The sequence below is a fragment of the Solenopsis invicta genome, chromosome 14, assembly GCF_016802725.1.
Source record: "Solenopsis invicta isolate M01_SB chromosome 14, UNIL_Sinv_3.0, whole genome shotgun sequence".
In the NCBI taxonomy this organism is placed as follows: domain Eukaryota; kingdom Metazoa; phylum Arthropoda; class Insecta; order Hymenoptera; family Formicidae; genus Solenopsis; species Solenopsis invicta.
The window spans coordinates 13,848,873-13,874,469 of NC_052677.1; the positions used below are offsets into that span (position 1 = coordinate 13,848,873).

The following is a 25,597-nucleotide window of genomic DNA, read 5'->3' on the forward strand; positions in this document are numbered from 1 at the left end:
GCGAACCCTGGCACTCTCGACATCAACACCAATATATACGCACACGCGTACGCACGTACGCGCATGTACGCGAGCGCGCGCACATACTTTCATTATCGAGGCAGGGGCGGTGATAATAATCAAGCGCCGCTGGGTCGCACTAAGGGCTGTCGAAGGGCGCGTACCGCAGGATCCTATATATCAGCATCGAGTATCATTACGAAAAGCGATCGGTGAATGTTCTTCCTTTCCCCCGTTTTCTTTGTTTCGAGATCGATAATCGAACAATACGTGGTTCGTGTGATATAATATTAGTATCGTCTATATTCGTCTGCGATCTGCACTTGAAAATCAAAGTCCGTATACTGTTTTATAAGAAACGTATAGACTGATTAAGATCGACGTGAAAAATAACGAAACTGAATAGGATAATAGTGAATAAGTAAATTTTCATTATAAGGCTCGAGTAAACGTTTATCGCAAGTTTTCCGATAACTCTTTCTCTATGAAACGTCACGTGATGTCGGTGTCAGGTTACAATGAGGGTCGATCGCGATTTATTTACGCGGCCTCGTCAACGGTGGCCTATTCGCAGCCGAAAATCATCACGAGCGAAGAAAAAGAGACGAGGAGCGCGGAGAGAAGAGAGGACCATTAGCGAAGAATTCGCGGCGATCGCCAAAAATGCAGAGGGCCTCGTCGTTTTACTCGTTCCGCCTTGCTACTCTTCTCCCGGTCGAGGAGGTCAACTGTTTTATTGGCTAAGGGTCGCGGCGCACGCCCTCGGAGCCACGGTTTCGGTTAACCGAGCCAAACCCCCGAAATCGGAGCGACGAATTATCGTCTTGGTTAACCTCCGCGCGCGCAGACCGTCTTTTTCCTTTATCCGTCGTCGCCACCTATCCCGCCGGATGTCCCAGTTCCCTTGCCTCCTTGATTAAAAACTGCTCGCCGAGCGCTTGCAATTTTCACCGAGAAACACATTGTCAGCAGTATCGTACGTTTGGCGTTTAGTGGCAAACGCGATTGTATGATTATTGTATTCACGCGGAGAGTGCTATCTCTGATAAGAGGAAAGAGATAACGAGAGAAAAAGCGAACTGGATTCAATAACGCATCACGAGAGAACAGCCTTATGTCCTTACACGTTGAGCATAAAGCGTACGACTCATAAATTTATAATATCATTTGGTCTGCTTTCATCATCAACGATATGGAAAAGTACGGATATTTCTTTTCACATAGGCTACGTACTTTTCCATATCGCCTACGTAGTCGTATCTATGAAGAATATACCTACGTGGACGCGTAATTGTCGCATTTTTAACATTCTTAAAAAATATCAACTCCCCGTACGTATTACGTGTCTGATCGCTGCAAGCCAACCTAATAACACTGCAATTCGAGTAGCGCAAGAAGAAAAAGGTTTCCGCCGCCGCACGCACGAGAACGACGGACGGACGGAACGCTTACGCACGTGTGCTCACGCACACATGCACGCGGCTTCAACTACACGCCGGCGGGCCCGTGCTTGTACGGGACCTTTAGCGGCTCGCAAGCCGCAGTCGGGACGATCAATGACAACCTCTCTCTCTCTCTCGCTGCGTCCTCGTCAGGTTCACCGTAGGCATGGTTAGTCCGCTTTCCATCCCTGTCTCTCCCACTCCTGCTCTCTCTCTCTCTCTCTCTCTCTAGACCTCGTAACCACGAGAGAGAAAGACGAAGAGAACGATATAGCGAGACGAAGAGAGAGAGAGAGAGAGAGAAACGCTCCCTCTCAATCAAGATAGACGCGCGAGAGGCTTAGCACCGGGAGAGGAGGCGAACACGAGCGCGGTGGCGGCGGCGGCAACGACGGCGGCGTTTCTCTCCATGAGGGGAGCAAGCGAGAACGTCTCGAAGCCACAGCCGACGGAACCCGACGAGAGGGGAGACTTATACCGCTTCGGGTCTCGGAGTCTCGTAGTCGACGAGCGGGGGCGAAGAGTGTGCGGGAGGGGAAGAAGGGTGGCCGGTGTAGAGACCGTGGTGCGAGAGAGACACGAGGAAGGCACGGAATCACGTAGCGAGACGGAGAGAAGAGAGAAGAGAGCGCGAGCGGTAGACGGGTACACGGAGCGGGACGAAACAGCGAGAAAGGATGTTGTGAGAGAGAAAGAGAGGCGGAACGCGCGGAACAGGAGGAAGAGAGGCAGGAGAACGGATGGGAGGAAGAGCCGCGGCCTGTCTGTGCCTCTGCTTCGGAAAGTGACTAATGACTAGCCGGCCAGACCTACTCTCCTGCCACCCTCGAGGCGAACGAGCGAGCGAGCGAGAGAGACCGAGTAGAGTAGAAGAGGAGCAAGGGCTCCTCTCCTCCCGTGAGAGTTATCGCGGTGGCGAACCTTTCCTCTCCGCCGTTGTTATCTCGTGGCCCTCGACGACGGTCAACCGTGAAAAATGAGTGTCGCGAGCGGGTGATATTTTGCGGGACGCCCGCGCCGTGGCGAAGGACGGAAATGGAGCGGGTAGAGAAAAGGAGATTGGAGAGATAGAGAAGAAAGGAGGATGGAAAATCTCGGAGGCACGCAAAATCCCGTGGTTGCCGCCGCCACCGCCGCCGCCGCCGCCGCCGCTGGGCGGGATGGACGGGGAGGATGGATCCTCTCTGCTCCGACCACCCGGAACTGTGAATCCCGATCGATGGCGGACCGAGAGCGGGCGGGCGGGCGGGCGGGCGGGTGAGCGGAGCGGCGGAATTCTAAGCGCGCCCGCCGCGCTCTTCCTTTTCCGTGAGAAAGAGTGCCGCTTCGGCGCCCGGAATCCCACGGCACCGCGACGCGCGCGTCAGAACCACGCAAACGGCAACCGTAAGGTGTAACTAATAGAACTGCAATTTTTAGAAGAGACGAAGAAAAAGATACCCTGGCATAGTTGCTTCCCTTTCCCGGCTTAATGCGTATATTTGCGGATTCCTCGCGAAAAAAAATCTGCCATATTTACGCGTTTAATTTTCTTGAAATATCGTTGCGCAAGGATTGAAAAAGTCAACGACACTGTTTAAATTCCCTTAGTTTAGTAACGATCGTAATTTTGACTTCGCCGTTCCGGCGAATGAAATTCGCTGATTCGACGATTTATCGATGTGGGAGCATCGAATAAAATAAGAAGTTGTACCTCTCGCTGGTGAATTGAAGGAGCTTGAGGCGTGATATCTGATTTTTGTGAGATTGGTGGTCGAGTTACGTGATGTATACGCTACGTTAGACAGTACCGTGAAAGCGTCCGCCTCTCGCGATAGAGTGAAATGTAATTGAGCAACGGGGAAAAAGTGTACGCTGCGAGAGAGCGTCTTACCGTTCTAGACCTCTCACAGATATACGAATGATAACGGCATCGTAGCTCTGATAGAGGAAACGATAGTGACGGGAGAGCTAGCGTTCGCGACGATTCTCAACAATACAGTCAGAGATATATATTTCGAAACGCTATAAGACATTGTCTGTTGGGATCAAATTATCGTTGTCGCGATAGATTGCATTTTTAGTTTAGGTTTCATCAAATGAGCATTTTGAGAGCGTGTCGAACTAATCTGTGACTCGAATTTTATCCTCCAAAAATATTAATCAATTTCATAGATTAGATTATAGTTCCGTTTACCGAGGTTATCTGTAATCTCATGACCAGTTTAATCAAGACATTCCGGCGCGAGTAAATCGCAGGATATTCCGGGAATATCTGGCGCAGGCTCGATAGGGTGTGCACGATGACGTGGTGCTGTGCAGTAGCGAATTCGGTTGGATGCGGTAGTGCGCACTGGCGCACGTTAAAGGCTGTCGTACACAAATCGACGTAAAGGCACGGCACACAAGCGAGTCGGACCCTCGAGAATCTCAGTACAATCTGTCGCATTGTTTCGGAGAATACACGCTCGGCTTTTCGTCAATCGAAGGGTGTTTGTATCGCTCTTTTAAACCCAGATATATTATAGCGTACGACAGGCTTTAATCTACAGCAGAGCGCGCCTAGTGCATCCAATCGGATTCGCCGTGAGTAATTTAGCACGTTATCGGACGGCCTTATAAAGTAGCGTCAGACGTGTACGAGGAAGCCTACGCGAGAGCGAAGCGAGAAAAAGAGAGAGAGAGAGAGAGAGAGAGAGAAGGATTCTCATGGATTTCGTTTTGCCGAATTCCGCGGCGAGAAGAAAATCGCGGAAGTGTTACCGACTGAAGAGGCGAACGGCGGCGCCGTGGCAAACGGTCCCTCTCTCTTTCTCTTTGTCTCTGTCTCTCTCTCTCTCTCTCTCACTCACTCTGGGCTTGGCAAAGCTCCGGAAACTGGATCGAAGCGCCGTTGCACCGACGGAGAGCGTCGACGAGGCGGCGGTGGCAGCGGTGTCGGCCACCGGCCACACCACTGCACACGTGTATATACATAATTAGACGCAATTAAGAGTCCGCCTTATCTGCACACGACGAGATCTTCTTCTCTTTTTCTCCCTCTCCCTCTCTCTCTCTCTCTCTCTCTTACTCTTTAAGCGTGCCGCGCCCGAGATCTCTCGCGGTTTTTCTACTTGCCGTCATGGAGATAAATCCCACCGACCAATAAACCCCGCGTTTCAGTGGGCCGCGGTAAGTTCTCCTCGGCACAGTGGGTTGCCACGTGCAAAACGACCAAACCGCGTGGATAGAAGCTCGAAAGTCAATTTTCCAGGAATAAGGATAAGAAAGTAGAATTTACTGGCTGAATATAGGATAGTTTCGTGGCGACGTTATTACCGTTCTCCGCGTACAGTTAGCGGGTAGTATATAGTAAAATTATCGTAACCGTACCTTTTCTGATCTTCTTTGAGAATTGGTATCGCTTGGAAAATATAAGAAATACCGGAAAAATGTTCGATGCATTAATACGTAGATGGCTTGGCGCTTCTAGATACGCAGACGCTACCGATAGAAGTGAAGATTTAAAAGGCATGAAAAATCTATTTAATTTTATCCAAATCCCTACATTTCACGCTAAGCAAACTCGACAAAAGCAAGAAGTGAGCAAAGTCCACCGCGACGCATTTCGATGCCGAGCTTATCGGTCGCGCTTCGTTTATCGGTTAAATCCCGTCGACTTCCCGATCGGTGAGAGAGATTATATCTCGATGCCTCCCGCAACCGCACTCGCTAACTTAATCCTTTCGGTCGCTTCGGTGGACTCTACCTGAGGGACATCTCTCGCGCTTACGGGAGGCAGGTTAATCCGCTTGGACGTACTCACCTTGTTGTGCGGCAGCTGCGTGGGCACGTAGAGCGGCGGATCCAAACCGGGGCTCGTGACGGCGTGACGTCCGATAATCCTGTCGGCTGCTTTCGCGTCGTAGCCTTCCGGCTGGCCGATGTGGAAACCCTTGCTCTTGACCCAGAAACGGAACTTGCTGTTCTCGGCGCTGTTCACTTCCTCGCCCCGCAAAGTCCTCAAGATACGTCCGTATTTCTTGATGGTGATCGTCTTGGTCTTGGCGAGATCACCGTACGTCTTGATCACCCACGGCTGATAGGCGTCGTACATAGCGTCGTTTTGAAACTTTCTCGGCGATGGAACGGCAGCCCCGTCGACGACCCCCTTCGAGCCCTGTCCCTTTTGCACGCCGTACGCGCCGCCATTCATATTCGGCGATGACATTCCTGTATACGACATCGCCATTCCGCCCTTCGCGTCCACCGCGACGGTGGCGGCGGTACCGCTCGCCGCGTATCCGCCGTTTAACGAGTTCGCGGCGCCGGAAGCGGCCAAGGAACCGCTGGTCATGTTGGAGATGTCGAGGTACGAGACGGACGAGTTCTTGCCAAGGTTCGTGGCGTTGCCGACGAAGGTCGCCATGGAGGTCGACATGTAGGGTGGAATCGGCGTAGGTGGCATGCCGAGACTTCCGGCGCACAGGCTGGCGGCCGTTTGTCCACCCGTCAAGCCCAGCCCGGTCACGGAAGCGTACGACGGCACGTCCGACATGTTCGACGTGGTCGGCCAGCTAGTTGAAAGCACGGAACCATTCGATATATCGCTCGTCGAGGAGGCCGTGCTAGCAGCCATCGAAGTGGACGACGACTTTGTCTGAGTGGCCGATCTCGAGACGGAAGTTCCACGACTCTTCGAGATCTGGCTGTCGGTTGAGATACTTGTGGTCGTCGAGATGGAGGATGAGGAGGTGGGACAGGAGGAGCTATTACCCTTTCCTCCACTCGTCGAAGTCCCGCGGGACTTCTTCGCCGGCGGCTCGTCCCGAGTGCCACCGTTCATCGAGTTCAGATTGCCGTGGGACGGGCTGTTGTTATTCTCGCTCCTCGAACGCTTGCTCGATGACGACGACGTCGTGGATAGCGATTGGCTCGAGGGAGTCGGCGAGCTGTTCACCGGTGCTCTGCGACGTAAGCCCATCGTCGTTGCGCTAGCCATATTGTGCGTATTTACGTGTTGCTACCGGGGTTCTGTTCACCGTTATCCCGCGATCGGCACATCGACATTGACCAGCACACTTTTCGAGCACACCAAGATCACACCACAGAGATCATCCACGATCACTCTACGTAACACTACGACGTAGTTTCGTACGCGAGATAAGTCACTCGCAGTCTACGCGAGTATTGTCTAAGAAACGCCTCGACGTTCTCCTTCGGGAACGGCGACGACGACGACGACGGCAAGGTGATGCTGCGACCCTGGAAACAAAAGAGAGACGAAATGTGACGAGGAAAATTAGCTATGCGCAATTAAGCGGCGGAAACGTTTAAGCGCGAGGGGCGCCGCTAATGGACTACTAGCTGAGGTGGGTGAGACTATCGCCAGTGGGAGAGGTAGATTATAGCTGCTCGGGGATATAATACGCGGCAGAAATTCACTCGGGAAATTGACTCCCGTCGCCTTCCACCTTCTGTCCGATAATAGAAGCGTGGCGTCTCGCGCGCGCAATACTCTCGCTATGAAAACTCTCCGTTTTAAGCGATCCGATCGCTCTCTCTCTCTCTCTCTCTCTTTCTCTCTGTCTCTCTCGCTCCTTCAAGCTTGTATATCGAGGGAACGTAGACCCGTTAACACCCAGAGAGCTCGGTCGTTTATTTCGAAAGCAACATAAGCAAAAAAATTCACTGAAATAAGTAGGGTTGGTTTTTCATTTTTAACTCGCTTAGGCTCGACTTTCTATTAATACAGATTAACTTTAATTTTGATTTAACTTATGTTCTACCTTTAGAATTTCTATTTTATAGAAAGTATTAGATCAATTGCGTTTTGAGCGCTGTCCTCTTTTAAAATAAACGTCTCACGTATCTCATGTACTTTTTTATTTTTAACAATTAAGATATCGTTATAAACAATGCAAAAAATAATGAACCTTTCTCAAAGGGGAAGAATTTTTATTTCACTTATTTTATAATTACTTTCGCTTGCAGACGTTATTCGCATTTAAGGTAGAAACCTCGCGCTTCTTCGCGGATATCACGTTTCAACTCTAACCGCATATGAAGAAATGGGGACTTTTCGCAAGAGCGCCATTAAGGATAGTCAACACGACTCTGGCATAATTAGCCAGCAGCTTACACGACCTAAACACGGGGAAACCGGTTAGTTGCCGCCACCACCTTCCTTTCGCGCGTGGGCCATTTTTGCGTTCTGCATATATCTGCATGACCAATATAGGGACTAAAATATAGTGTACCATCACGTGTGTGTCATTCAAAAAGAAAAAAAAACGCCCCAATGCAAAATCGAATGGTTATTGCGCTCAACCTCCCGCAGCGAAAGCTGTGGCGGTGGGGCCGAAAAATAATGAGATATAACGACCTAAAAATGAAGCCACCCCTCACATGCTTCTCACCCCTAGATACGCGTCCGGCACCCTCGATGTCACGCCCTTCGCTGAACGTTCTATCTCTCACTGTTCTATTTAGAATCGAAACAAAACTGTGACGCCCGTCTGTGTTCATATCCCGAGTATAAATTTGTGTAGCGAAGCGGGATGTGTTCGAGATTCTCGCAAGTGTGTATCGAAGTTCACGTATGTACTACGGATAAACGCGGTCGTGCAGTACAATCCGCAATCGCGGCGCGTATCTAGGAACTAATTCAATAAGCCCGATCGGACTGTTCGTCCACCTTGGGCAGCTCGCTAACGGCCCGAGGGCGTCACTTGAAGCCCTCTTGGGTCGCAGAATATCAGGATAATTCTCGAAATACCGGGTGAGACGCCACGACGACGAGTCGTTTCACCGTAGCGGAAAGGTATCAAAATGAAATCTCGCGGAGCGATCGGAACAGTCAATTCCGTCGACGCGACTTTGAACTTATATGCTAACGCGTAAATTATTGAAAATCGCAAAAGATATTCAATGAGAAGAACTTATGTCAGATAGCTGCTTCGATAAGATTCTAAGGATAAGGGAGAAACATGTTAGAGAATCGTATCTTGCACCTCTTGTGTATATAAAAATCATAATCATAAGATAACTATCCGTGATAAAACGACTAGTTGTTTTAATCTCAATGATACAAATCAAAATATACCTAAATACTCTAGCTTGAATCATTCGATGTGCCTCATCGGGAGAATCATGCAACGAACTGGCATTGGGACTGACTTCTTATTTTCGTGATTATCGCCCTCGGGAATGTCAATCAGCGAATCGACTAGTCGACCGACCGACCGACCGATCGACCGACTGGGTTCCCGAGTAAAATGGCAAACCTCTGCGGTTTACGCCAGGCAATCGAGAAACAAGCCCGCTGGCGGAAACTAATTCAATGAGGCCGATCGAAGCGTCTAGCGCGGTGGCTGGCATAATGGCCGGGCCGCGATGTACGCGATTTCCTTCAATTGACAGTGAGCCGGAGAGAGAGTGAGTGAGTGAGAGAGAGAGAGAGAGAGAGGGCGAAACGGAAAGCAGGATACGGTCGAAAAGTCATGCTGATATCATCGCCAGATAACCGACGTTGTCCTGTCACAGAGATACGATCGCGCGAACGTGCGAAAAGGTTTATTTCGAGTGTCGCGATCCCGGAGCGCCTTAATTAACGGCTCGATTAAGCTCCTATTAACTACCGCGGTCGCATTCAACCCACGCTACTGGACCACGAGCTCGCAGGCGGAATCAATGGGGAGAGACCAAAGCGGATAAAGCAGCACCGTGAAATACTTGTGCTCTTTATTTTTAGAAGACTGTGTTCTCTCAACTGAGATACATAAAACAAGTTCCTCAATTGCGACGTGATATTATTTAATGGAAAGTATCATATTTTACATATAATATTTTTATAATATTATAAAAAGTTAGAGATTATCAACGAGGAATATCAACGATACCAAATTGAAAAGGCGATAATCGTCAGAACATTTCGAATCTCAATAAAATCGATAATTTCTACCGCAGATATCCGGTAAGTATTAAAATCTTATCCAGATGTATCACATGCAAGTTTGTTTAGGATGGAATTTAGGATTAAGTCTTCGTGACTCTAGGATCTTGAACGGTCTTCTCTCTCGGAACGCAAAATTTTAACGTGTCAAGAGAAACTTAATAAGCGTCTAAAGCACGAAGTGCACAAATTAAGTTATCTCGTCGCGTTCCGATTTCGTAAAACACAGTAGTGCGCAAACGCCTCTCTTTCGCTTCAGACAGAAAATTCCCGTCGAGATGAAAGAAAAAAAAAAACTGTGAGAGTCTGCATTCGCTAGTGGGTGACCCGATTAGGTTAGCGGCGGGACTGCTCTTAGATAACGCGCGACGAACAATCGGGGAGACAAACCCGACAAAGTCGAGCGGGCGACCGGGGAAGGGGAAGGAGAGTAAATTCAATAAGACCGATCGAACCGTCCACGTCCGGCACGGTAGCCCGGTATAATGGCCTCGGCGCGCGATATATCCGCGCGCTCCTTTAGGTGGCAGAAACGGGGCCCCGGGACGGCGATATGTCTCGGCTTAGAGCCGCACACAAGTCACGTAGTGGCATGGGACCACCACCGAGTATTATAGCGCGTCCCCTGCCGTCCCCCCGATCTCCCTCCCACCCCCTTTACCGCGTCGCTCTATCTCCCTTTCTCTCAGTCTCTCTCTACATATCACTCTCCTTCTCCTGCTTTCTGCATCTCTTTCCTTCTCTCCCTCTCTCTCTCTGTCTCTCTCCCTTCGTGTACATATTACTCGGCGTATAATGTGGGTGCCACTCGCACACCGAGCGGCCGGGTGTCACGCTACGTGCTTCCTGCCCGTAGGCCATAGTGCGACAAAAGGCCTTATGTCCGCTCGCTCGTGGGACACTCGTGATCGCAATGTGTAATCAAGCTCGCATGGCCACTGTATTACCACGTACGCCCACCCGTTGTACGCGTGCATACGCGGCAGTTTCGGTTATCCGTTTCCCGCGCAGGACACTACCATCCTCCCGCTCCACCTCCTTCTCCACCCCTTCGTCCTTGTCCAACCCGCCGATCAGTTTCGTAACGGCAATGTCTCGCGGCCACTGATCGGTGAATTCGCGGCCGTTATTTCAACTGGAGAGAACCGAATGTTCTCCTTTTCTTTATATCATAAGTAAAGGTATACACACGCGATACAGGAAATATTTCTGAAATAAGGTCGCCAAAACTTTGAATGAGAAAAAATCAGACTGTCACAGACACGAATTGGAAACATACTCTTTGTCTCTCTCTTTCTCTGCCGCAGAATTCTATAGATATATCTAAAAGGCCAAGTAGCTCAATTTTAAAATAGATATTGGTTTTTCTTTCATGTTAAAGAAAGTATTAAAAATGATTTCCTTTCAACGGGATACGCATCAATGTTTCAAAATTCGAATGTAGATTTACGGACTTTGTCTCGATGTACGAATTCTCCACCGTGTTATAACATCAAATTAATTTAGCAGATCATGTCGAATGTTCCGTCTATCGAACAAATAATAACATTTTCAAGTTTGTCAGACATTTTACAAAACTCTGGCACAGACGAAAGATGTTTATAACCTCGGGAAAAAAAACGTTTTCCAAATTAAGATTGTATAATTTTTGTTTCACCTGTCGAAATCCGTTTCTGTTTCGGAAACGGAGATCAATATTAAGGATATCATTGAGAGAGAAAGCATATTTATTCTACTTAATTTATTCGAGGTAGCAAGCAATATTAAGAAACACGTTCGCGCCAAATGTCACTCGTAACAAACGGCGACACACTGGTGAAAAGAGAAACATTCGTTTCTTCTCTGGTTAAAAAAAGAGTCCGCTCAAATTAGAAGTGCACGTAATTACCTCTTGAAAAATATGTACGTCCATCTCTCAGCTGACGAAACTAAAAAAGAGCGAAGATATTTGCTATTCGGAAAGACACTCGTGCGCATTTATTATTTTACCGGACTGACTAGTCCGAGACTTTCTACTATCGCAAAACGAGTTGTTCCCTCCGCTGTATTAAAATTTATAAACGAGAATTCGTCACATGCGAATACTTTTGCAGTCGCAACCGGGAGTACAGGTACTATCAATCCTGACGACGGACGAAGCTACAGGAGTTGAAGCGATGATAGGCGAGGCAATTTACGATCAATATAGACATGTGTTTTCGACGCGCGGCCAGTTTACGTAAAACTTTGGGTGAACGTTCGCGGGACAGGATTCTAATAGGCGCATATATGATCAACGAGAGAGATACAAAGTCCCACAAAATAGCGCGACCTACGCTAAATGCGCCCCGCCTATAGATGTAATTCGCACGAGGCTCACCAAAAATCCGCTTGTAAAACGGACGCGACGAATTTTATTTTCAAGTGTCGTAGGATCAGCGTAACGGGATCAACGAGATACAAGCAAATCTGCGCAAGTATCCCGGTCTTGTTGCGCTCGCGTTCACCGTAAGAGCTATGTGAGAAGCTATATCCGTCCTTAACTACTTTTATCGATCATCCATCAGACTACCGAGACTATCGTGAGATAGTTTGATTAGTTGCTTTACATCCGATCGGGTCACTGCCTAAGAAGGATTATAGACAAGAGGTAATGTATCCTTGTTGTTAATCTTATAAGTACGTTGTATACATTCTTCGGTATTTAAATTTTTCGATCTTATAATTTCAGGTTTAAACATTTTTTTTTTTTTTTAAATAAACAGCGTGTACTGTAATTAAAAAAAAATAAGTCCGAGAAATTGTTAAATTTTTCGTGTTCATTTTGATTATGTTACGTGCATAAGATCAATCATTAATGAGAGGGCTTGCCGCTGAAATGATTCCATCGCAAGAAATGACATTTCACCTGACGCACAGAAGCGTCAAACAATGGGGCGAAATGCCGCGCATTAACGAACTCTTTAGAAAAGAACCGCGTATATGGGATCAGGATGAACCATCGTCGATAATGATACGTTGCAGAGGCAACGCATGCGAGTGCTTCGGATTTTCAATCCAACCCCCCCGTGTGCATGTTTTCCAACACCGTCCGCCTACGTCGAATTAAATCGCTGGTGAAAAGAGAACCACGTTAAACGCAATGATCGCGTGCAATCGAAAGGGCGGCATTCTCATAACACTTCGAAAACCGATAACCGAGACTTCTCTCGGCATTTCGCGAGGAAGTGATGCCTTTAGACGCGACAAACAACACTCGGCCAAACGTGTTCTTAACGTGGCGACTCCCTCCGTCAGATCAAAATCACATCTGGCAGGAAAAGTTAGTTTGTTCGGGGAAAAAAAATCACCCGCGAAAGGATTGCATCTACTGCGAAACTGGCGCGCCATTCTCGAAACGGCGCGGCGGCCCGTTAGATCCCGTCGGAGAAACCGTCGAACGCTCTCCTCGCACGAGTCCCGGAGTGGCAGTAAGTTGAATTCCCAAACGGGCGGGTGTGGCGACCGGCCCGCAACGGGCACCGGAACGGACGGACGGACGCCGCTGTCTCTCCTCCGATGTTCCCTCCTCGATGCGAGGGCTGCCTACTTTTCTCTCCGTTCCGCGAAAGAAAATGAGCAAGACAGAGAAAACGGACGAGAAAACGGTCGAAACGTAAGTCCGCACTTGGAAAATAATACGGATTACGTCTCCTTGATCCATGTCGCTCGCGTTCATCGATCGATTGTCGTCGAGACGCGTCAACCTTTTCACAAAGGGATTTTTAGGATCTAGATGTATAAATCGCGATATGATTGAGGCGATTTGAACGAATGTTAGAGACGGACGGTATGATCGATGGCTCTCTTTGGAAAAGAAGTTGATGCATTCGCGTGATTCTTCTCGATATTACTCTGGAGGACGATGATAACGCGTATGGAAGATCGATTAATAGTTTACATCACTTATTTATACAATATGGTATGTTGCAGAGCCAATCTACTTTGAAACAGTTTCACAAGCGATTTAGCTGTTGCAGCTTATCGTCGTGGACCGTCTAACGAAAAATAAATAAAAACGCTGATCGATGTAAATTAAAAAAAAAAAAAGGTGAATCACACTTAGCGCATTCACTGTTATAAGAAGCGGATTATTCCGCGCGGTCCGTCGGATGATCGACAAAAGCAGCGAAAACCATTTTCCTTTACATTTTTAATCGGATCTTTCACTAATCGCGTTTGAATATCAAGAATGAATTTCACGAGAATTCTTTGGCAATGCTTCGTTCACGATTGTTAAAACAATAATTTCCGAGAGACGAGACGCGTGTAAATGATCGAGTAACTTTGAAAAAAAAAAACGCAGAAAATCGCACAAACGGTTTGACAATAATAAAAGTAATGATCGGAACTCACTTGAGAATCGTCGTCTTCACACTGTCACATCGAGATCACACGCATGGTCGCTCACGCACTGGCAAAGATCGAAGCGAGATCCGCGCTCGATTCGCGAAGTCGCTTTCGGGACAAAGAGCCCGGATGGAGATCGGAAAAAGAGAGAGGAAAAAAAACGAGATCTCTTGGCACTGTCACCGATCCGCAACGTTACGCGGCTCTTCCGTGTCCGTCGCGCGCGTCCGCCGAGTGTGCGAGATCCGTGCCGCGTGTCTGCCCGAAAGTGTCACCTCTCTCTCTATCTTTCTCTCTCTCCCTCTCTCTATCTCTCTCCTCGGACGACTGCGACGTGCCGGCGAAGATCCGTGAAAGGAGGAAGAAGATCGCGCGAGATCGTCCTCGCAACCCGGTCTCGCGTGGACGAGCGCCGTCGGACGCTCGGTTGCGGCCACTCTTCTGTGCTTCGTTTTCCTTTTTTTTTTCTCGGCTCTCGTCTTCCACCGGGTAACCACCAGCCCGACGATGTTGACGTCGCGCGGCAACGAGGCGAGTAAAGGAAGACCACGACGACGACGGCCGGCAGGAGGAAGAGCGGCGGTGGAAGAGTAGAGAGGAAGGCTGCGCGGGGGTGGGGAGGGAGGAGGAGTAGAAGGCAGTGCGAGTGAGAGAGACAGAATGAGGACAGACGGACAGAACGAGTGAGAGAAACAGAGATGGGACGAGGGAGGAGGGGGAAGAGTGAGAGAGAGAGAGAGAGAGGATAGCGAAAAGGAAGAATCGGAGCAAGAACGAGCGCCGGCAGACTAGGTTGACTCGGTGGCCGAGCGGTATCTCACCCGCGAAAAGCGTCCCGCGATCAGGTGACAGCGGGAGTACACACCGGCGTTACTCCCGAGAGCGAGAGGGAGAGGGATCGGGACCGACAGACGAGAGAGGAGTCGAAAACGGAGAGGTAGGATGGCTGGCTGCGGTGTCGAGACGAGGACAGCCGAATCGGAGCGTGGAGGGAGCGTAGAGTGGCGTGAAGGAGGGATCAGACGGGAGGCTAAACGCGTCGGAGAGAGAGGGACAGACAGGACGCGAGAGGCAAGAGGGTGGAGAAACGAGATGGAGAATGAGCCGACGGAGATAGGAGACGGAGAGAGCGATAGCCGGTGCTCGTGCGTTCGCCGAGTGTAACTCGACTGGCAGAGGAGGGCGAGGAGGAGAGGCTTCGATGGGACAGAGTGGGATGCGAAGAAACGCCGCGCGCTACGGACGGAGAGGGAGAAAATTTCAAGAGGGAAAGAGAGGACGACTTGCGTACGTGTATGTGTGTGTGTGTGCGTGTGTGTGTGTGTGTGTAAAGCTAGAGAAAAAGGGAGACAGAATCGGAGCGGCAGCGAGGGAAACAAGGAAGGGCGACTACCGTGGTTGACGAGAAAGGGCGAGGTGGGGTGCCGACGGAGAGAGCGTATACGCGAGCGGGTGGTCGGTAGGGAGGCAGAGAAGGGCTCCCTGATCGCTTCTGAGTGCAAACGGTTCGGCGTGCGGTGGGACACTGGCAGTCAGTCGGGCGGGCGGGCTGGCTGAAACTGCTGTGGATAGCGGGTGGCGAGCGGCGCGGCGCGGCGCGATACTCCACGGAACGGGACGGGACGGACCGAGAGCGCCGAGCCGGGCCGGGACCCCATCTAACACACGCGCGCACACGGACGTGCGCGGCGCACACACGCCGAAGGCCGTGGCGCTCGCGTGTAGTCGCCACCGACAGAGGCACCGCACCGAGAGAGGCGCGGCGAACACAAACTCGCATTCACACGGATAGAGTCGGAGTCGGGCTGTCGGACGGTCGGTCGGTCTGTCGGTCGGGTGCGGGATGTGTCGGGGGAGGAAGGGCAACGAGCAAGGCAGGCAGGCAGGCAGGCAGGCAGGCAGGCAGAGGCAGGCAAGCAGGCTCGTCTATACGAGCCTCGGCGCGTTACTACGCAAACGGCTCTGCCTGCCTGCCTGCCCTCGGCTCGGCACGGCTCGGTCTCGCTCGGGCGCCTGCACTAGCCCGACTCTACCCCGCGCTATCCGTCTCTCCGTCGTTCTCGTCGCTCTAGCGTGACTCGTCTCTCGGCGCGGACACCTCTCGCTCAATCGTCGTCTCTCTAGTCTAGCTCCGTCGTCCCGCTATTCCGACCGCCACGCCGCGCCGCACCGTGCCGTGCCGCGTCAAGCCAAGCCGAACCGAGCCGAGCCGAGTCGCGCCACACTACCTCTCACGCCGTTCAAACCGATGCTCGAGCCGATGCTCTCTTCCGTAAGCGCGCACGCTCGTCTCCTTTTTTCCACGCTATATCCGTCGCCTCTTTCCTCCATCCGGAACTTCGTCGCGATATACTCCCCCCCAGCCACCCCCTCCTTTCTCCATCCGTGTTATTCTTTCTCGCTACCGCTCTTTCGAGCCTCTCTGTGGGACATCTAGTCTCCTCAGAATTCTCATTCATCGTCGTCGCGCTCGCTGCCGTTAGACCTTCATCGTTACGTCCCCGTGCTAATTCGAAGCTGTGAAGGTCTCTTCTACACGCAGGCGCCCATACCGGAACGAATGGCATGCGGTAGACCTAACATGTCTGCCTACCTACCGGAATTTTCCAAAACTGGAAGTAACGCGAAGGAAAGGGGAGATATCTCACACAATGAGAAATCGACTCAAATTGTGAAGAAGTTATAAGCTGCCATGTGATTTTTATCTGTCTTTCGACTAAATTTTTAAAATTCGAGTTTCCCCTGACGATATTCCCAAGAATGCTTTAGCATGGTAAATCTTAGAGCGAGACTAATTTTGAGTCCCGACTTTAAGATTCGACATGGCCGTTCGTTACCTGCTTTTTCTTTAGTTTCGCGAGTATTAGCGCTGAATTATTCAACGCGCATCGTGTAAGTCTGCTCAGAACCTCGGTCCTTGAGAGAATCTGGAGAAACGGGCCGTCGCGATTACGCTTGTAACTGAACTCGAGGCTTTCCTCATCGCTCTCGGATTCACGTGGAAATATTTCTTGGCTCTCTTTTTATATTCTACGAGAGAGGAAGAAAATCGGTAAAAGTAAAAGAATATTTAACTCAAGTTCAAAAGATCGCTTTATTGCGCTTTTATATAATCTCTTATGATATTGGATTTTTTCGACTTTACATCTGTACAAAAGTTTTAGATGAAGAAAAAATTTATGTAACATTTCCGTCGCGCGATAAAGGATTGCGCGAAATAATTCATTTTATATAGCGAGATTGCAATTACGGTTGGCTGCCGTTGCATCGATGCAACCTTAATAACAGCAATCGCACGAACCGCGACCGGTTTTGAGAGGATTGTCGCTTGAAATTCGGTATTGTTGCTTGACTAATCTTGTCTTCCGTTTAAACTTCGAGAGACGTGCGGGGGGTCTCGACACTTTTGAGAATTCATTGCGGCGCTTCCGACCTAGGAAGGAACACCACTTAGCTATTCCGAGAAAGTATAGATCTCGCACACAAAGTGCGGAAGAATAGTCGGTGCGCGCTCGAAGTTGCCTTAATCTCTATCCTCTTTTCCCTCCCGCGTCCCCCGAAACGACAGACTTTCAGGGTGACTTCACGCTCGAGCGGTGGTGGTCTGTCTGGTAGGAGAGAGGAAACAAAGGACGAGAAAAAGGGTCTTAGACGCGATCTCGGAGTGCGAGCGCAAGCGCAAGCGCACAAAGGAATCAGCGAAATCGCGAGATATAACGCCTAGAACAGTGGGCGTTTCGTCCGCTGGTTAAAACCGGGAAGAAACCTCGCGCGGAAATCGCGCGTTTCGTTTCAAGTATCATCGAGAGGAGGGGAGAAAAGGAATCGCCGCGAAGTTGAGGCGAAGCGCGACGTCACGGAACGTTCCTTTAGAATTCCGATTATTCATTCCGATTATTCAGAGAAAGCAGAAGTCGACGCGGAAGAGCGAGAGATCACTGGCAGTAAGCGAGAAGCGAGCGAGACTAAGTGCGCGCGGTAGGGGGCGGTACCCCTTAACACCGGGCACGAGGCAAATAGGGAGACCAGCTGTGTTCTATCCTTGTTCGGGTTGCTCTAAGGGGGTCGAGGATTATTAAAACGGACGGGGGACAGGAAAGAGAGGTAGGAAAAGGGAAGGGGGCAGGCAGCCTTCTACTGTTACGGTGCACAGTCTCGGGGAACCGGTAAGCCCCACTACCCCGCGCCTCTCGTTCTCTCGTTCCGCCTGTCTCTCTTTCTTTCTCTCTCTCTCTCTCTCTCTCTCTCTCTCTCTCGCTCTCCCTCTCCTTCAACCTCTCTGATTCGGTATTCAAGTTGGAACCGCGGTGCATGCTCTCGGTGCATAAAATGCCCCCTACAATGATCCCAATCAACTGTGGTGCCCATACGCGCGCGGAGCTCAGCAATCAGGGCCGCTTTGATGACGGCGGCCAAAAATTCGGTATTAATTCAATGAGAGACGCCGGGCGCAGCGAATCGATACCATCGATCGATCGATCCGTCGATCGGTGACTCGCCGTCGCTCCTTGTGAATCGCACGCACCGCGAAAGTGGATCATCTATCTTGATCAGCGAGCTTGAAAGCCGAAGCATTCTCAAACGAGCGTTGAAGCACTCCTTAAGTGAAAACGTCCCGTGAGGAATAAACCGCGATATCGCGGCTCGCGAATAAAGCATGATCGATAAATGTGCACAGAGTCATCGAAATAATTCGCACGAGTACGCGTGATTTCAACTAAACGGCAAGAAGAATAGATCCGGAGGTATTTGTAGACAAATACCTTGCGACACCACCTTACGTCTTCTTGGCTTACAAGCTGACGGGCAAAAAAGCACACGCAAGGTTGTCCTTTGTACAATAATCGCAGGTAACGCAAGGACACCGTACCTGACGACGGAAAAGAATTCTTGCTTAGATGGGTCCTTACCAGACAAAAGAACACAAGTGGAACTATTGCAAAGTCATCGTAGAATAGCAATGCCTTCAAAAGCTAATGCTAATATTATGATACGAGTGTGAAGCTCCAAGCAGTTGATCCGTAAGAACAGCATCAATCTCGTTGGCTTATTCGGAAAGATACACGTTTGGTCTAATTTCCGCGTTTGCTCACCTCGGTCTGATTTACAGAATGTAGAATCCTTGGCATCCTTTAGATACCTGGCTCTTTTGTTCATTTACGTTCCCAAGTGTAAAATGCAAGTACAGTTTATACGCTTTAAAACGTAGACCGATTTGAATACCTTTTTGTATTATTAAATGCTCGTCGCATTATTATTTCTTTCTCATTCCCACACGCTTCTCATTTTAACATCTATTTTTGATTATTATGTTATATTGTAAAATTTTTAATCGTCCCAAAAAATGTATTCTTTAATTTAATCTAAGCCTAAATATAAACGATACTCATGGACGACACAGTTTTTCTTCTCGTCGATCGAAGTGTATTCGTACCTCTCTAGTTAACCGCTGAGTTCAATCACGCGTGAACGTTCTAGAGACGATTCCCTTTCCTTAGGCGGGATAGCCGGGGCAGAGAGGCACGGTCCGTGGACAGCCGGCGTTTGGAAACGTTCTGGAATACCGTTCCGGGCGACGGGCACAGGCCGGCGGTACCAAGCGACGACCACTACGAAGGATCAACACGGCAACGTCCCGTCACTAATTACATTCTCCTCGCGCAATCACGGTCGGCGCGTACGTACACCGTGTGCGCGTTTCCGCGCGAGCGTCGCGCTCTACGTACACACGTACACAGTCACGAGTCGCGCTGTCCGCTGGCGAAAGTCCAAATCTCTCGGCAGATTAAAAGCTTCTCACGGCGATCCTCTTGACTGGAGTTCCTTCCACGCTTCCCTGAAAAGCCTCCAACGGAGCGGCGGAATCCGCCGATCCTCTCTCCCTCCTCTTTCTCGCCCGTTCTCGTTTCGGACGAGGCGGGACACCCCGCGAAACCGAGTACGCACGTGAGGGACCCCCTACGTTTCCCCGAGGGTCCACTTTCACGTGACGTAAACTCGGAAACCTAAAAACACTGGGATCTCTCTAGATCCGTATAGTTATTCACGCAAAAAGATCACACGCGCAGGTCAGAAATACCACAAGTATGAAAAATGAATATGCATAGAGATAAATAATTGAATAGAATTCTCTTCAGGATCCTAATCGTCGAAAAGTTCAGTCAATTAACTGTGCTCTGAAATTTCTCAAAGTTATACAGCATAGAAGAAAGAGTTTAATGTCGCGCGATAACGTGATCATATACGAAGCAAGACGAAAACGACATATGATAAAAGTAGAAATATAGATTTCTTATAAAAACCGTCAACTTCAGATCCCGAAAGGTCGGGGATCCGTTCCTGCGAGAGGAAAACGGGAGTTCGACTTCCTACCGCGGGTGGGGTTTGCGAGGGGATGGAGGAAGTCCTCGTTTTGTCGAGATACCGCGACTAAATGCCAGCGCGACTAAATGCCAGCGTTCTACGCTCCCTTATGAGCGCTTCGCCTAAGGTAAATTCTGCCAGCGGTTGATTCGGATTGCAAGAGAGAGGCGAGCGTATGCGGGAGAAGTTCTGAATTTCGATCGTCGCGTTCTGGAAGCCGCGATGATTTGAATACCATCGGACGTTCCTCTTACGCGCACGCGAATAAACGCGATCGGTCCTTTTGAAGCTCCTTCAGCGATCGATAGCGGTGCGATTTTATCAGCGCGAATTTCGCAAACGCCAAAGAGCAATTCCGTAAGAATGTCGAAGGGGATCTTTAAAGAGATCCATTAACAAACTATCAAGAATCGTCAAGGATTACTGCAGCCTTAATTGGCGGCGCTGTTGCAAAACGAAGAATAAATCTTGCGAGAAAACCTTATCTCTTTTCAGTAAGTAGACAGGCAGTTGATTTTTCATACCGAAGGAGTAACATGCAGAAAAAAAATGAATGAATGAATGAATGTACACATGAATGACTAAAGGAATGAATGAATGAATGAATTAAGAAATTTATTATAGCTTGAGGTGAGTAGCCTTAAAGCATGCAGAAGATATACTTACGTACGCGATTATAAAATGTATACTATGACACTAAGTTAATAATATAAAAGAAAAACGAGAAAGGAAAGAAAGAGAAGGAGAGAGGCAATTAGGAGAGAAATAATTAAAGGCAAGCGAAAGGCGAAGAATCGCGAGGTGATACAGTTTTAATGGTTATTTCCTCTTCAACAACGTAATTATATTAAAATAGATTACTTGGAAAGGATATCTTATTTTAGTGGCTTAGAGAAAGTCTATTAAAAAAACGTATTATTTTAAAGATCGCATACGTGTTAAAAATAATCTCTGACTAAATGGAAAATTTAAACGTGCGCTGTGCTAGCCTTTAAACAAATTACTGCAATATTAATAACGAAGAGGCTAATTACGAATTGTGTGAGAAAATGAGGGGAAAAAAAGAGTTTACCAAACAAATTAAAGAAGATACAAATGTAAGAATTAAATAAACGATTACAAGGATAAATCCTGCAAAACTACACGTTTAAGATATCATGTGAGTGTCGAACGTCCGGAATGAAATTCAACGAAATTAATTAATAAAAATATGGGATGTGCGTGTACGTGCGTACGCGTTCAATGGATGTGTAATGTGATGCTTAAAATGACGAACAGAAAAATACTGTCGTGTTATAATGAAACGACTGTAATCTATAGCGTATATATCGGGAAAACTATAACGGAAGTAATCTTCCGTTCTTTAGAAAATACAGAAATTCTCTCGTAAAAAAATACACCACGCATATCACTATTTTCCAGACCATTCAATATTATTAGCGCAATTGACGGGTGCATTCGTATCGATTACTGCGTCACAGGTGGGATCGAAGATTCGTGTATCAACAAGATCGTCTCGCCGATCGGGAAAGACGCCGGATAATAAAAACTGATGTAAATATAGCAGGACCGATATCGCGTATTTTCAGATACGTGACCCAGCAGACGCATCGCAAAAACCAAGTAAAAACGTTACTGAATGAACCATATAAGTTGACTTATTTATTCCGCGCTGCGACTCTCATTATATAAAATAAACGATATCTGTGCTCGTCGAATACATAACTTAGGGCATAAACTCTATCGATTGGCGCAATGTCTATGCCACGGGAGTTACACAACACCGAACGATTCTTAACGTATCACCATGGCAACGCGCTGCAACTTTAAACGTCTCGGATCCGACTAACGATCTACGCACGATTAGAACGCGATCCTCAGACTGAATCTGTAGAAGAATTCCGCGCTCGTTCCGGTACGCGCGACTCTAATTCATACTTTTTTTCTCTCCCCTCTCCATTCCGTGAATCTGATTCGCGTCTTCTGGACCAGTTCTCGATCCCGGTGCATTCTCACGGGACGGGAGAGGGATGCTGATGCTGAGAACTGGACAACGGTCAAGCCTCGGCCCGTTCCTCGCGACCGAGAGAGGAGGGAGGGGAGTTGGACAGGCGATGCTGGACGATGGCACGGGATGTGTAGGGGTTGAATCTTCCGAGATCGGAAGGGTGAGCGCGCGGCGTGATTCTGGTTTGATTTTATTCCGTCGAGGGATGATCGCTCTCGCCGCGTGAGAAAGGGCTCCCGGATTCGACCTCTTTCGTCGTTCTCTCCTAGCAACGCCGCTTCCGTATAGAATCACGTTATAGAATCGCACCCCATTGCTAAAAGCCTTTCCCAAAAACGAATAGTTATTCCACGCTTTCAAAGAAGCTAGAAGCTGTATCTCTATGTATAAATTATTGATTTGAATTTGTGCTGTGACAAATATAAGGCGTGTTTAAAATTATAAATCAAAGTAGAATGATTGTTTGTGTGCGAGAGTCCACTGCGAGTTCAATAAAATCACATTACGTGACGGTCATCAATAGTAAAATATACATTAACTTGAACATGAATCGAGGTCTTCTAAAGAAAAGACGAGGGAAGAAGTCGTAACCTTGTGGATTGGGGGTTAATGAGAGACGCTCGGACAATCCTGCAGTCAGCCGCAGTTTCGCGGAAGCCACGCTCCATCTCTCACGGGAGAGACGTCCCGGGTTTAGGGTTTGCAATTAGGGCCGCGAATTAAGCGGCACTTAAGCGCGAGCGAGCGAGCTAGCGAGCGAGCGAGACCCTGGCCGAATATCGCGCGATATCTCCGGGATGACGCCGAGTAAGTTTCGGGGCATCTGGGATTATCCTCGAGATCTGCCGAATATTTCGGCGATCCGGCCGATCCCTCAGGAGACGCGATCTTCTGCAACTCTCCGAAATGTTGCGACAGAATTTCCATCTAAGAAACATCTCGGCATAATCGCGCTCGCAAAACTGAGAAATAGAGTTATTAAATTTTGCACGTAGACTGTCTTAAAATAATCAGACGTATGTGTTCATCTAATAAGGATCTCTACGATAAAAGACTTAATTGATGAAAAAATATTAAAAGGCGTAACATACGAGATTTCATCACTCGTTTATATTCTTGTTAAATTCGCAGGAACTCTTGAATCCTCAGTGTTAATTATTGCCGACGCCCCGCGCGATGTTGGAATAATTGCTATTCCTCTCTCTTTCGCCCTGTGGCATTTACAATCGTCGGGAAATTCGATACACCTACCGTACCGCAAAAAAAATCATCCACAGCTCTCGGATTATTGTACAAAAATGACGGTTGCCGGAGCGAGGCACAACGGACGAAAAAGTGGAATCGGGATAGAGGGTCGCAGCCGCTAAGTCGACGGCGAAAGAATTACCGGCATTGTTCCAGTCCCTTTTGCGAAAACAAAGGGACGGACGCGCGCGCGCGAAAGAGAGAGAGAGAGAGAGTGAGAGAGAAGGGAAAGGGCGGGGCGGGGCGGGGTGGGGTGGGCGCAGCACGGCGCGACCGCGCTTAATTCTAAATTCGGCACTAATAACGCCGACCCGTGTTTCGTTAGCCCCTGGGAGATTAACGCGTCGGCGAGCGCCGGCCTAATAGCGCCGTACACACCGAATTCGAATAATATTTACCTCCGGGTGGCGCGACGCAACGCGGCACGGCACGGCGCGGCACGGCACGGCCACCCCGGGGTCTCCTGGGAGCGGCAAATGCGATTGGTTTCGACGTATGCGCGTCCGATCGTTTCGCGACACGCAAAAAGCGCCGCTTTTCACCGGTCAATCGGATCGCCCGGTGCGTCGCGCCGCACACTACGTCCTTTAGTTTTATTTATTGCCTGTGAAATTCTCCGTTGGCGCGCGCGCGCGCCCGCCCTCGCCCTCACCCTCGCCCTCGCGCTACGCGCAAGCGATCGTTAAATTATAAATAACGAAACGTGTGCGATATGACACTTGAATTATTCACGAGAGTCAAGTTAAGTGAATTACGGGAATTACGACAGATCGCCCGTTGCAAATCGAGAAAATTATTTCAAAGGTTGATTATTGAGAAAAATGTGGGATAACCGGTTAATGTGCTAAAACTCGATGCCCGATGTGAAATAATTATAATCATAATCACGCGAGGAGAGCAGAGGAGGTGAAGTGTTTTCAAAATATATGCATCAAATACGAAGGGAGCATAATACTCGTAAAAATTGAATTCAAAATGCATGTTGCACGGTGCGTGCAAAGAAAGAGCGGAAAGCAGTATTTTCTGTTTCGCAGTTCGTAAACACTTAAAATATTACCAGCACTAACTGAACTATGCAATCGTAGATTCTTATCTGCCATTCCTCACGTTAATTCGTTTCGTTGAGAACAATCGGAAAAATTAATTCCATCCGGAGATTCCGTCCTTTTTTTTTTTTTTATTCATGGCGCATATAATGAAATCTCTAATTAAATTGTAACGCGCCCGGAATTAAACCTATCAAATTCGACATTAAGTACGAACCGAAAATTTGTCGAAAGCTTCGTGCTTTCATCGAAAATCTCCGGAGCAACCGGAGTCGGCAGCTGACAATTTGATTAATATCACGCATTATCTCGTCTTGCGCGCGTAATCAAGTATCTATTAAGGTACACAGGAATCTCTTGAATCAACGACTGCCATTCAGTCGGCCGGCCGTATCGCGATGGTGATTCGCCGGTTTTCCTCGCCACACGAGCACACAGGAGACGACGGCAGGCCAAGGAGGGATCTCTCTACTCCGGACGAGGCGTTGCTCTCGGACGATCAATCACTGTCTCACCGTGACATCACGAAGAGATCGCGTGGGATCTCTCGCGGGCCTTGATTCCACAACCTCGGAATATGTTCGGGACCGGTCGGTCGGTCGGTCGCGAGGATTAACCGTCCGTACCGATGAATGACTTATTGAAATGTCACGTCGCCACGACTGCGCGGACGTCGACTCGTTATGATTTACGACTGCACGACCGGCGGATGATTAATTTCAATTAAGACACGTGGCCGCGCGCTAAAGGACGTGCGCTCTCGTTATCAAGAGCATTGTATCTGAGAGCGATCGATTTAACGTTGCATAATCGATTTAGACAAAAATAAATGCCTGCCCACCAATAGATAATATTTTGGCATACGCATATAATTATTCCATCAAATAAATATTACCCTGCACAGATATATTTTGATACGGAAAATATGATATTTATGTATAATCACATGAATTCAGAAAATTCAATAAAACGTTTAATGAAAATTTTATTACATATATATGTACACGGTGTCCCCTGTACACTGTAGATTACATGGATCCCTAAAATGAAGGGAAGCGATTTTTATCCAAAATCATAAAAATGTTGATAAATAAATCGAATACGCTCTATCGAACAATGCTATTTTCAACTTCCGGTTACGATCGAAAATGGAGTAGCCAGATCGGATGTTGAACTTTTGAAGTATAACATATATTTCTTATTACCGATTCGA

The 25,597-nt window shown here is 48.5% G+C and overlaps 1 protein-coding gene across 3 annotated transcripts in view; it reads right to left on the reverse strand.

Moving 5' to 3' along the window:
- LOC105196220 overlaps window positions 1–25,597 on the reverse strand; it is a 103,696-nt gene that overhangs the window by 35,701 nt on the left and 42,398 nt on the right. Inside the window, exons 1-2 of one of the 3 annotated variants that reach the window (XM_039457567.1) lie at window positions 19,157–19,178; window positions 5,227–6,665 (exon numbers count right to left, since the gene is read on the reverse strand). In XM_039457567.1, the coding sequence (XP_039313501.1) occupies window positions 5,227–6,402 (1,176 nt within the window). In that variant the 5' untranslated portion in view covers window positions 6,403–6,665; window positions 19,157–19,178. Of the gene's footprint in view, window positions 1–5,226; window positions 6,666–13,728; window positions 15,560–19,156; window positions 19,179–25,597 lie in introns of those variants that run through there. The other 2 variants (XM_011162028.3, XM_011162029.3) reach the window with 2 other exon arrangements.